We start from the raw sequence: 14,275 nt of genomic DNA on the forward strand, positions 1-14,275 counted from the left end.
GGTGAACTGCCCATATATGCTGCGTCACGGATGAATCTCAGAATAATTATTCTGAATCAAAGAAGCTAGGTTAAAAAAAAAGTGTACAATTTGATTTCATTTATGTAAAATTATAGAAAATGTAAACTTCATCTATGGTGATATAAAGATTAATGGATACTTGGAGATGGTAGGAGTAGAAGGAAAGGATTAGAGTAGGGAGAATCTTTCAGAAATGATGAATGTGTTTATTACTTTGATTGTGACAGTGGTTTCAGGTGTGTATACACATGTCAGAACTTATCAAATTGAACATTTTATGTGCTGTTTATTGCACATTAGCCGTACTACAATAAAAATAAAAACTGCCCTTGCTATCTCACCACCACTGCTAACATATCTAAGACTAGTTCCTAAATTTGCTAGATTTTAAGATCTAGGACTCTTGTTAAAAATATTGTGTTCTAGGCTTCAGATCTTTCAGGATAGGACTGGGAAATGTGTACTTTTAACAAACACTGTATGTGATTGTTCTCATTAGTTAAGCTTGGAAAGCACTTGCCCAGGTTAAATTAATTGCACTTTGTTCATCTGAACCCATTTCCATGTGAGAAAGGGCTGTTAGGTTTCTAGTACACTTTTCTAGTACATAGGACACTTGATTATGCTTTTACTGTGTTCAAATGAGATCATTTAGAATTGGACAAAAAATTTTTTCTCAGCATTTATAGTATACTGAGGTCAGCCTTGCTTTCTGATTTCCTGAAGTAACAGAATGGAAATATTTTAATAGACCCAACATTAGTTAACATTGCATAAAAGGTTTTAAAAGAATTTTATTTATATAGTTTTTGACAAGTCACATCAGTATATGTTGTTAGTGAAAAAATGTTTTATATCCTATATTTCAAGAAGGTGGGGAAAAAAGGAATAAGATGAATAGAAGAACATTGTTATTCTCTAAATGTTCTTGAAATGGACATAGCAGCAGCCTTTTATAAAACTCTGGAAAAAACAGCTTGACCTTCTTATTGCCCCCTTTCCAACAGTGTCAAACAAAAGAAAATTATAAAATAAGTCTGTCTAAATTTTAAATGGTTCAGTTATCAGAAGACTAATTTAGAGAGCAAGTTTGCCACAAATCATCTGTGTGCTATTGGTCTTGATTTTTTTTTTTTTTTAAAGAGTTGGTGAGCCAACATGTAATTAATCACTTTTGCTGGCTTATTTAAGGAAATGAAACTGCAGTGTACCCTTTGGTTTTATTGTTCTATTTTGGTGTTTTATTAGCATTTGCAATTTTTAATATGAGAACCTTAGGTGAATGTTCAGTGATGATAATGTGGACGAAACAATGTGAATGAAGTAATTTTAGTTAGCTTATACTTGTACTGTTATAGTACCTGTGTACGCACCAGAGCTCGGATACCACCAGCATTACTGTGAAAGTCCCTAACAGTCTGAAGTTGTTAGAATGTTCCTTCTTTGTCATTGGATGGAGTTACCCCGTGTACAAAGTGGTAGTGTCAACTTGTTCCCAGTTTCTGTTGTTCCTTCCTCCAGAATCTGGTTTGGGTTGATTATCCCTTCTCCACAGCTGCTGCCACAGTCAGTGAATAAGAACAGACACATCTCATCTCATGAAGAAGAGGTGGGAACACTTTTCTAGCCAGTTTCACTTCTTTGGGCTCTGTTCTGTGTAGTGAACTTCCTTCCCTGTGGAAATCTTAAAAATTAAGCATTATGTTTATTTTACTAATCACTGTCAGTATTAAAAGTTCATAGAGAGTAAGGCTTTATGATAGACAAATACCCGTATGTAAGAAAGCAGCTTCCTTTAACTCATTAATTTGACATCATTTTTCCATTTTTAAGTGGAATAGGATGTTCCCCTTAAACCAAGAGGTTTGAGGGAAATTCCAGTAGGCTCTGTCTCTGTGGAGATTTAAAAACTATACATCCATCTCCATCTGTTCCCTGTACCCCTTCCCTCCACTCCAAAAAAAAAAAAAAAAAAAGACACAGGCCGCAAAAGGGTGGTCACTGTTAACGAAAAGGACAGTAAGTTCCCAAAGGCTGAACTCTGGTTTTCATATTTAAGGGAATGCCTTAAAATAAATTGAGAAGTGTTCCCTTCTCCCCTATTTTCTGAAAGAGTGTGTAGGATTGTGTTGTGGACTGAATTGTGGTTGCCCCCCACCCCAGTAGGTTGAAATCCTAACCCCAGCACCTCAGAATGTGACCTTATTTGGAAATAGGGTCATTGCGGATGTAATGTTAAGGTGCGGTCACACTCATTTAGGGTGGACTTTAATTCAGTATGACTAGTATCCCTGTAAGAAGAGACACAGACATTCAAGGGGAGAACATCATGTGAAAACAGGCAGAGATTGAAATGTTGTAGCTGCAAAAAAAGGAGCACCAAGGATCGCTAGCAAACCACCAGAAGCTGGGAGTACGCAAAGAAGGACGCTCCCTCGAAGGCTTCAGAGGGGCCACAGCCCTGCTGACACCTTGATTTTGAGCTTCTAATCTGCAGAACTATGAAAAAGTAAATTCTGTTGTTTAAGTCACCCAGTTTGTGGTACTTTGTTATGGCAGTCCTAGGAAACTAGTACAGATTTGTATTATTTTTTTCAAATTTGATAGAATCCATCTGGTGAAACTGGATATAGAGTTCTTTTTGTGGAAAAATTTTTAATTTTGAACATTTCTTTAATAGATATAGGACTGTAAAGAGTTTCTGTTCTTGTGTCTGCTTTGGTAATTTGTGTATTTCAAGGAATTTGTTCATTTCATCTAAGTTATTAAATTTATGGGCATGAAGTTGTAATATGTTTTGATGTCTATAGGATCTGTAGTGATGTTCCCTCTTTCATTCCTAATATTGGTAATTTGCATCTTTCTATTTTCTTTGATCCTTCTAGCTTACTGGTTCTCAACTGGGAACAATTTATCTGCCTCTTGTCCCCCACCCCTCCATCTTCCAGGGACATTCAGCAATATCTGGAGTCCTTTCCACTTATCACAACTTGGGGCATCTAGTAGATGGAGGCCAGGGATGATGCTGAACATCCTACAATGCACCAGACAACCTCTTACAACAAAGAACAATCCATCCCACAAATATCAGTAGGGCTGAGGTTGAGAAACCAGTTCGGAGGTTTACAATGTACATCTTATACTTTCAAATTACATTATACAATTTCATGTTTAATATAAGCAGCTTACAATATAATATTTCCACTCATCCCCTTTTCCCCCTTAGTGCTATTGTGGGCATATAGTTTACTCCTCTATATATTATAAACTCTACAATATATTGTTGCTGTTTTTGCTTTAAATAATCTATTAAGGAAATTTTAAAATGAAGAAAAAGTACCTACTTGTTACTCATGTTTTCAGCACTCTTCATTCTTTGTGTAGGTCTAAATTTCCATCTGATTTTTTTTCTTTCCATGTGAAGAACTGCCCTCATGTGTTTTGCAGTGTAGATCTGCTGGTGTAGCTTTGGTTTTTCTAAAAAACTATATTTTGCCTTCATTTTTCAAGTATATTTTCGTTTGATATAGTGTTCTCCATTGACAGTTTTTAAAATATCCTAAAAGATATCGTTCCATTGTTTTCTTGTTTGCATAGATTATGATAAGAAAGAAAGCTCTTCATTAATATAAGACTATCTAAAAAATACTATCTAAAAAATCTTTTAGATAGTATTCCTGGATTTTATTATTGAAAAATAGTAACTGGACTTTGGGTGGTGAACACACAATAGAATATACAGATGTTCTGCCCCCTGTCCCTCACCCCTCCATCTTCCAGGGACATTCAGCAATATCTGGAGTCCTTTCCACTTATGATAATTATAATGTACACCTGAAAATTATATGATTGTATTAACCAATGTTATCCCAATAAACTTAATTTAAAAAAGAAAAGAAAAATAGTAACTTAAAATTTAATGCATTATGCTTAGGTTTTGTAAACACGTGTTTTTGGCTTGTGTTTTTTTTCCTTTTTCTTTTTTTTTCCATTTTTTCCTTCTTTACTCCAAAAATGTTTTTTGGAGGCAAGTTACTTCTCTGAGCCTCAGTTTCCTCGCCTGTAAAACCATGCTGCCAATGATTCTCACAGGTTTGTTGTGAAAGTTAAATGAAATAAAGGATGCAAAATGTCTAGAACTTGAAAGGACTCATAGACACAATGCCATGATACACACGTATCCTCCTGTGAGCCTCCTTTCCAACCTCAGGATTTACAAGTGGCAGCAGATCACTTGGATTCCCCACTCTGTCTGAGTCCTTCCTGGCCACATGGCAGCAACTCTGCAGACATATCACCTGCCCTCCACACACTCCCCAGGAGTCCCGGTGTAGCGTGATTGAGCCATGAGCACTGTTGCCACTGCTTGTGATTTCTACTCCTACCAGTAGTTCACATATTCATTTTAAATAAATCTGATGTTTTACTCAAGCAAGGTTGGAAGATTTATTTTTCAGGAGACTTTCACTTAAATTATTTGAATATCGTAAAAATCTATGTCATCTTTTATATAATTTGCGTATTTCACTTGTTTAGGATGCTCTTCCCTCCAATTAAGCTAAAGTTATATTCATTTCTACTTCTCAATTCATATGAGCTACAGCATTTAAAATAACAAACGTTTATATTAGGAAAATCTATAATCGACAGTTTGCGGTGGTGGGGCTTGTAATCAACAGTAAAAACAATTCAGTGGATCTAATTACCTTAGAATATACAGTAATGATATTCACATTAAAAGGATACATTCATTAGAATCCTTTTTTTCTGTTCTAGCAAGATAAACTGGATATGATTGACTTCTTTTTGTAGATAATATTTTGCCTTACTTAAGAGTTGGTTGATATGCTATTTTTGGTCCATACCTGGCCACAGGCATCAGCACTCTGACAACTGTTTTAAATATCTCCTCTTTATGTTACTGCTTTTCTTCTCAGTGGGCCTTCGGAGTGACACTGTGGGAGCTCATGACTCTGGGCCAAACGCCCTATGTGGACATCGACCCCTTTGAGATGGCTGCATACCTGAAAGATGGTTACCGAATAGCCCAGCCAATCAACTGTCCTGATGAACTGTAAGTTTTCTGAGCTTAAAGACATGAGTTTCATTCCTTTTACAATGTTGGGATAAAAGAAAAAGAAGAGGCATCCATATTCATCCAGAGACTTCCATTTTAAGAATAATGACTCTTTGGACTTGAATTAGACTCTTGTAGAGAACCACAAAGTCAGCCAGACTCATTTACTCTTTAATGCATTTGACATTAGGACTTTTGTAGTGTTTAATCCAAGAGACTAATGTACATAGTGAGAAAACACTGAATGTTATGTAGGTTATTCTGTATAGAATGAGGACCTGATTTTTTACTTAAAGAGCCTTACGGACATACTTAGTTATAAAAAGCCTTTCCTATTGTCACTTGCCTTGCCAGTTGGTGTCAGTTGATACATAAGGAAGATGTTCTAGGCTAGCAAATGAAATAGTTCTGTTTTCTGCTTTCATCACATAGCTAATCTTCCCATATAATAGAGTTGGGGTGGGCAGGAGACTAGTCAGGGGTGATGGAGTACACAGGTGAGTATGGTTTCAGTTCCAGAATCCCTTGAAGGTTTCTACATTGCGGCAAGGTGGCCACTTTCACACTGATTTTACAGTACATCCAGCGTTCTTAGAGCTGAGATAAAGCTTCCTCTTCCTCTAAGTTCTTTCTGTCAGAATTTAAATACAGGAAAACACAGGTATTTACATGAAATCTCTGTATTTGCTGATATATTTTCATATGCTCTCGCAAAGAATTGAAATCCATATGTAAAATCCAGGTAACTTGTTTTAGCTTCTTTTCATTTTAGAATTTCCAACAGATAGTAATATCGATTGATTTTTAATATGTCATCCTCTGCATGCCCACATTTAGACAGAAAACATAACTGGCATCAAATTGACCAAAAGATTAGAAGCACTATATCGTCACTAGCCAAATTTTCCATTTTTGTCACTGCAGATTTGCTGTGATGGCTTGTTGCTGGGCCTTAGATCCGGAGGAGAGGCCCAAGTTTCAGCAGCTGGTACAGTGTCTCACAGAGTTTCATGCAGCCCTGGGAGCCTATGTTTGACTCTCCTCTCACAGTCCCACAGCATCCAGGGAAGGTGCCTGTCAGGGCTCTCTTGGAGCCAGTCACGGACGCTTCATTCTTCACGCAACGCCTGCAGAAGCACATTTGTCTTCCAGAACACCGTGCCTTAGGAATGCTTTAGAATCTGAACTTTTTAAGACAGACTTAATAATGTGGAATATTTTTTAGATGTCAGTTTTATTAGGTTGAACTGAAAGGTTTTTGTAAATTTTTTGGCCAAAAATTTTTAAAAACATAGTTACTTTGGACTTGGGATACATTCTTACAAAATAAATAAACAGTTTTTAAAATTGTTTAAACACAGATGTTCGGAATAGCTATCTGCTTTTTATTTTTTGACTTCATCAAGGTAATGTAGGTGATTCACCTTTAAAGTTTCAGAAATATTTATCACTAGTCTTGGGAATGGTTTGTCTTCAAGATGCATTACTTTTTCTTAGGAAAAGAAAAACAACATAAAAAGACATCTGGTTTGCCTGAGAGGAAAAGGCAATATTGGAGGAAGAAAAGGTAGATTAAAAAAAGAAATTAAAAAAAATACTTATTAGAAATAGAAACTGCCCTTTTGTGAAAAATCGTTTCTTTCTTTATTTTTATTTTTTAATGAAAAGGAGTTCTGCTTTTTTTATTTGGGGGGAAGTAGGAGCAGAGTTTATTGAAACATCTTAAATTTGGCAGAAATTAACTTTTCCATGAGCCAGAAATGGATTTGGGGCAGGTGAATAGTAAACAATAATAATTTTATTTATTTTTACTCTCTGGAAAAGATGATAATACAATTTCAAAAAGTAAAATCATGTTTCTAAGGTTAAGAATCCCTTTTATTGCACCTAGAATAGTGCTATGCACAGAGTAGGTGCTTGAGTTATTGTGGGTTAAAAAATGTAAACTGGTAAACTTTGTGCTTATCTTCAAGGCTGGCTTAAGTATAAAATTGTTTTTTTGAAACACTTGAAAAATTAAAGGATTTGTTTTACATTATAACTATTGAAAATATTGTTCATAATGAATGATTGTGTCTGGTAAGTCTTTGAATATGCAACAGCTACATACTATGTTTTATTTCAAGAGCGTTTTGCTCAGGCTTCCAGCCCCTAACACAATTACAGCTAACTCTGCTCAGCCTCCAGGTTCTAATAAAAAGTTGGAATTATTATTACAAGGAAGTAATAAACCCCTGAAATTTTTCTCCAAAGCCATTAAATTAGGGAATGTATGTATTTATGCTTGGTTATAGTTGGTCTGAGGCATAGTTGAATGGGCCTCCTAAATAGCTAGGTCTGAAGGTGCTGGCCTCTACTCCTGTCCTCACAGGTGTACAAGGGAGGATGTGTAGCAGTTGGAGACTTTTCACTGTTATTAAAGAAGCTTTATAAATCCTGGGAAAATAGCTCACACAGTACATGTTCTGCCACAAGCAGACCAAGAGCATGATGTTTCTATGTACCATTATTAACACTGGTTCTTTGGTTTTATGAACTACTCAGCCCCCTGAATGGCTGGTCTTTTAAAAGCTCTTTGAACTGTGAGTTATAGATGTTTTTGTTCACAACCTGCAATCTTAGAAGACATTCAGTCACCAATATTATTTAGCACTAACTGAGGTATTATTCTCATAAGAGTGGTTCAACTCTAGCATCCCATCCAACATTCAGTGCATTTTGTGTGTGTGTTCAAGTTAGTGCATTGTTTAGAAATCACAGTTCTATGTATAAGATCAGTTCAAAAGAAAGTACTGACGTTTGACTTCTACCCCAAATTAGCAAGTAGTAAGAGGGACTCTCAGCTGGGATGTGTGGTGTCTTTAACCTTATCTTTTTGTGTTTGTAAGCTGTTTTATTTATGTATATTTGTTTTAATAGCTGGCTTAAGAATTTAAATAAGAGTTTTCTTGCCGAACTACTTAGAGTCGTTGACATGGGAAGAAAAGAGCGGTTATAAGAATTTCATGGCTGGTCTTCTTCCAGTTGTTTTGTTGTAGATTGTGAACGTTTTTGAGAAGATTTTGCAGAAATATTATTTTTATAGGAAGGAAGCAAATTAACAAAGCACTGATGTGATATCACATACTGAAATATATTATGCAGCAACTGAAAGCTGTATTATATTGTCCTTTCTTATAACATGCTTATTATAAGAATATTTATAGAAGCAAGGAATATTGGGCTACTCATTCATTTTATATTTATTGAGTGCTTACTGTATATCTAGCTCTTAATATATGCAGGGAATAAGGCAGATAGGGTTCCTGCTTTTTTAGGTCTTATTCTGGTTAGGAGAAGTAAATAATGAGCATAAGATTTTAGTAAGACCTATGAAAAAAAATACAAAGTGGTATCATAGAGAATAACTTTAGATGTAATGTTTAGCCAGGCTTCTCTGAGCAGGTGGCATTTCAGCTGAGATCTGAATGACAATAAGCCAGCTATGAGAAGATCTAGGCAGAAGGGACATAATTGCAGAGATGTTAAAGCAGGAAGAAACTGGCCTCCAGGCTCAGCCCTTGCTGTTTATCCTCCAGCTGCTGCTGCTGCTGGAAGAAAACAGAGGCTGTGTGGCTAGAATGTAGTTGAGGAAGGGAGGGTTCCACATGAGATTTGGGAGACACAGGAACAGATAGCAGGGCCTTGTAAGCCATGGGACACATTTACAATTTATTCTAAATACAATGGAATTTTACTCAATGACAGAGTGAGTGACATGATCTGATTTGTCATTTAAAAAAGATTATGCCAGCTCTTTTGTGAAGATTGGATAGTAGGGAGGCATGGAATGGAAGTAATGGGACTTTAGAAAACTTGCATATTTTGGGTAGTGTAAGAGATTGGAAGGGGCAGATGGGAGATATGTTTTGAAGGTAACAGAACCTGGATCCATGGGATGTTGAAGAGTCGGGTAGAGAAGGAATGAGAGTGATCAGGAATTAGTAGTTCATTTGGGGCTTGAGTATCTAGTTGTATGGCCAAATTATCTACTGAGATGGAAAAACCTCTAGGAGGAACAGGATTTTGCTTTGGCAGGGGGAGTCAGTAATTTGTTTAGGCTTATATTTGAATGGCCAGTTGGTAATCTAAGTAGAGATTTTGAGTAGATAGATGAGAGTCTGCAGCTCAGGGAAGAGGTCTCATTGAACATATAAATATAGGAGTGTAACCTACAGACTATATTTAAAGCCATGGTACTGGATGAACTTGCTTTGGTATATGGTATAGATGGAGAGGAGGACCTAGAATTGAATCCTAAGTGTGCCAACATTTAATGGCCTGGTGAAGAAAGAAGATTTTAAAAGGCTGCAAAAAAGTCACTGCAGTTGGAAAAAGCAACAATAAAAAAAAATGGAAAATACAGTGTCATGGAAATCCAGGGAAGAAAGTGTTTCAGAATGGACAAAGAAGCTTCTCTGGGATTTGACCTTATGGAGGTTAGTGACAAAAGTTGTAGGTACTGGAGAAAGTTGAAATATGAATATAACATGGAGAAGTTGAAATCCTCCTGCAGTCAGCACTGTTGAAGTTTCACTGTGAAGGGAAATGGAACAGTAACTGAAGGAGATCAAAGAAGTTTTGAGGTTTGGGTGGGGAGTCGGGGAAGGGAAGGGAGCACGTTTGTTTTCCAGGTAGAGATACAGGTGCCAGAACATGTTTCCCAGGTTGGTTACTGAGGACGATCCAGCAGGGAGAGAAAAATCCCTTCAGGGTATGGGACACTCCTTTCTTGCACTTGGTCCACAGGAATGAAAACCAATCTGCTCTGCCCCTCCCCTTCAGTCCCTTTGGTGGGGGTAAAGGTTATGTTTTTATTGGGGAAAAACATGTGAGGGCGAGGGTAAGAGATAATGCAGAACTTTAAATGTTCCCATTGTATGAAAACCTGCCTCTGTTGTCTTGACCTCCGTAGGACTTCAGAGCCAACATGGTGGTCTTGCTTGCTGCCATTTTTTGCCTCACTGCCTCCGTAACTGCTTACTCGGCCTTGTTCCTTAACCCATCCATTAAGCCTCTGCCAGAGTAATGCTTTCTAAAGCACAGCTGCTGCCCCTGCTTAAAACCCTTCAGCAGTTTCTCAAAGCCTTAGGGTAGAGTTCAGAACTCCTGGTTGCACGGTTCCACTCGTCTCTGCAGTTTCCCCAGCTCACTACTGCCTGAGTGCATCGTGCTGTTTCACATGTCCTTTCCTTTGCATGAGCTGCACCTCTTAGAATGCCACGCCTCACTTTAGATTGCCCCAGCGCCCAGGAGACCCCTCTGGCACCTTACCCTGCTTACGTAGGAGTTTTTCAGATGTTCCCTGGGTTTCCACTCTGACAGAGGTAAGTTTTTTTTTTTTTTAACCACTTGTCTGCATTTTTTGAGGATAGGAACGTGTGTTTCACTCAGGTCTGAATCTCCATTGCTTAATTAGCACTTGACATACGGTAGGTTTGAATATTTAATGAATTGATGAGTAAAAATATCTAAATTTACATAAGAGAACAGTTAGGCTTGAAAGAAAAAAGTCTGCTAATTCCTCTAAGGCATTATCTCATATTTAAAATACTGTTTTATCAGCAATGTGATATTTGTATTAACATTTGAAGAGTTTAAGTTTTATGCAATATAAACCAATAAGGTATGAAATAAAAAGAGAGAGATTGGTAGCGAAGACCATATCCCACCCCAGTGCTGGCTTAAGTGCCCTCCATCTCCATCCCCCAACACCCTTTTCACTTCATTTTCCCTGCTTTTTCTTCTATCACAGGAATAATTATCCTAATTGCAAGTTTTGCTTCATACTTCTACAAGGTCTACTTTATTTGGAGTTATACATGAAAATAGTTATCTCAAATGAAATAATTCATTGACTTTAGTGGAAGATTGTTTTCCAGGTTATTCTTCTCTGCCCCTTACTCACTCCAACTCCATTCAATAAAAAGGTCATATAGTTTATGGAGCTAAAAAAGAAAAACATAAACAGTTGATTGTTAACAATTATTGTTTCTACATTAATTTTTGCCTTTAATATTTCAAGGAAACATTGAACTTAATTTTCTGGGACACCTGAACATCCTGCATAAGTGTATTGAGTACAGTCATGTGCCACTTAACCAATGGGGATACATTCTGAGAAAGGTGTCATTAGGTAATTTCGTCGGTGTGTGAACATCGTAGAGTGCACTTACACAGACCAAGGTGGTAAAACTTACTACTGTAATTGTGCATACTATACTTTGGTATGACTAGCAGCACAGTAGGTTTGTTTACACCATCATAACCACAAACGTGAGTAGTGCATTGTGCTACAATGTTAAGACAGCTACTGTATCACTAGGTGGTCCCATTATAATCTTATGGGACCATTGTCATATATGTAGTCCATCGTTGATGGAAATGTCATTATGCCACACATGACTGTACATTTTATATATAAGTAAACTGAATTTGTGGGCCTGTTTTCCTTTCTGAGAATGTTTTTTAAGTAATTAGGGCTAACCAGGCCTAGAGGGCTAAATGGGAGATTTCTCCTAACCCTTCAAAAAACATATTTAAAACTTATTTAACCCTTTTCCTATTGAGAAAAAGAAAATGCAGATCGCTGCCAGCATTAATTTAACATCAGGCATAGGAATGCTACGTTTTCTAGGATTCAGCATTTTTAGTGCTGAAATACTATATTTTATAAATGGAAATACCACTACTAAACAGAATGCTATAAATAGAATGTTGTCATTTGTTTCGATATACTAGAGCGATGTGAAAATAATAAAAGGGAGATGTTTTGTGACAAACTTTGGGGATAAGGTTAGGACTGTAACTGTGAGTTATCTCGGGGTGAACGCTGAAACTGCAGGTGCCACTGGCAAGTATTCTTGGGGCAAGAGGGAAATGGGTTAAAAAAAGAAATGGAAATTAATGATATTTGAAATTATTCTGCTTTGGGCAAATAATAATATGCCATTTGCTCATACTTGGTTTATCAGTGTTTCAAAACTAAAGCATTTTTTAGTGATTTGTCTTTAGAGAAGGGTAGCACTTCCTGATGACATATCAAAATTGGGGAAAACATGAATAGTTTGAAAATAAAATGACTATTTGCCCTTAAAAAATTTCAAGGCTGACTCCATGGTGCCTGAATGTTATATTTGTAATCGACTTTTTTTCATCTCTCTGAGTTTTTGGCTTTTGCTTCTTGGCTCCAAGAATAAGCACAGGCTGATATTAGATAGCCATGCATCGTTAGAGATAGCATTTGACTGCATGTGATAGAAATCCAACTCTAATCACTTAGCCAAATACAAGCTTATTTCTCTCCCATAACAAATCCAAAGAGGGATAAACCAGGGCTGGTGCAGTGATTTCTGGATATTATCCATTACCCCATCTCCTCAATTTTTGCTGCTCTGCCATTTTTAACATGTTTTTGTTCTTAGGTACCATCAAGGCCTAGACCTTTACTAAGTAAGAAGATGGGACAAGACTGAAAGGCAAAAGGCATGAGTTAATGGAGTCCTTTTTATGAAGAATCTATTAACTTTCCCATAATATACTTCCAAACTAACATCTTATTGCCCAGAACTATATAGAGCACATGGGCACTTATAGCTGTTAGGCATCTTGGAAAACTAAGTTTTGTTGGTGTTTTTCTGACAGTTTTATTGAGATAATAATTTACATATCACCCATTTAATGTGTACAATTCAGTGATTTTCAGTATATTCACAGAGTTATGCAACTGTTACCACAATCGAATTAATTTTTACCATCCCAGAAAGAAACCCCACACCCATAGCAGTCACTCCTAATTCCATTCTATCCCTAGTCAGCTACTAATCTACTTTCTGTCTTTCTAGGTTTACCTATTCTGGACATGTCGTATAAATGGAATCATACGAAATGTAGTCTTTCCTGTCTGGCTTCTTTCACTTAGCATAATGTTTTAGGGTTCATTCTTGTACCGCATATTAATATTTTACTTCTTTCTATTGCCAAATAATATTCCATTGTATGGATATATACTGTTCATTTGTCAGTTTATGCACATTTAAGGAAATTGAGTTTTTACTTGAGCACATTCTTACCATTAACAAGATTGGGCTTCCCTTGTTAAGGAAGTAGGGGTGACTGTTGGTGGGCAACTAAGCAGTGTCTGCTTCTGTGCAGAAATGGGGTAATGAATTGGAATCTGGCCTCCTTTAATGTTTAATGCTTCAAAAGTTCTCTCAGAGACAAGAGGAAGTACAGTGATTGTGGAGACTTACTGAACATAGGGAGTATCCAGTTTGATTTTAGATTGGCAAGTACTGCCTTTATTTGAGAATAAAGGAGAAAGCCTTTTTAGCCTCTAAGTCTATGTTCAGAAAACCTACTATTCCAGTATGGTTGCTGTTACTTTGGCCTCAGACCCTACTGTTTTCCATCACTCCATTATTCTGCTACCACTTTATAGATTTGGGCTTGCAAGGATATTTATGTTCTCAGTATTTGGCCTGACGTATTTCTCCTTGGGTGCCTTTTTTCTAGCTTCATGGTCTATTTGTATATGGCCTTTGGAAGTAAGCCAGAAATTGGCTATATGTCTTCATAAAAATTCTTATTAAAAGAACTTACATAAACATTTATTCATTTACTGCTAGATTGCATGAATTTATTGGACTACCTTTATATTACCTTTATTTAGACAATATTTGCATTCATGTAAGGTTCGTTAATTTTTGTATTGAAACTGGCCACATCATTGCATAATATACATCCAAAGAACACTTTAGAATTTGTCTACATAACTCAGAGAACAGGATAATCTGGAGACTGGTGGACTTGAGGAGGAATTGATTATGGGTCCTGGCTCCAGAAAAGCACCAAGTTATTTAATATTCTGAATAAAGTTTCTCTAACTCTGACTTTGCTCAGGCCATGTAGGTTTGACTTGACCTTAGTCTTTTCATCAGGAAGTGCAGTGTTTTGATAATTCTGTAGTTTAAGTTTTGTATTGGAATCTCTAGGCAGTGTCTTTCTGGCCTTTGTTTTTTTTCTTCCTGAGAAAGACTCACAGATGACTTAGCAGAAAGAAGGGCAGTTTTATTTGACTTGATAGACATTCTTGGTCAGCGAAGCAGACTCTTGTCTTGTGGTAAGTACTCCCTAGGG

The 14,275-nt window shown here is 36.8% G+C and overlaps 1 protein-coding gene across 1 annotated transcript in view; it reads left to right on the forward strand.

Annotated features, from left to right (window-relative positions):
- RYK (receptor-like tyrosine kinase) overlaps positions 1 to 7,149 on the forward strand; it is a 100,577-nt gene extending 93,428 nt beyond the window's left edge. The window contains exons 16-17 of the mRNA XM_023527395.1: positions 4,959 to 5,095; positions 6,023 to 7,149. Coding sequence (XP_023383163.1) covers positions 4,959 to 5,095; positions 6,023 to 6,134 — 249 coding nt within the window. The 3' untranslated portion in view covers positions 6,135 to 7,149. The remainder of the gene's footprint in view (positions 1 to 4,958; positions 5,096 to 6,022) is intronic.
- Positions 7,150 to 14,275: the final 7,126 nt, after the last annotated feature.

Source organism: Pteropus vampyrus, unplaced genomic scaffold (assembly GCF_000151845.1).
Source record: "Pteropus vampyrus isolate Shadow unplaced genomic scaffold, Pvam_2.0 Scaffold1, whole genome shotgun sequence".
Lineage (NCBI taxonomy): Eukaryota > Metazoa > Chordata > Mammalia > Chiroptera > Pteropodidae > Pteropus > Pteropus vampyrus.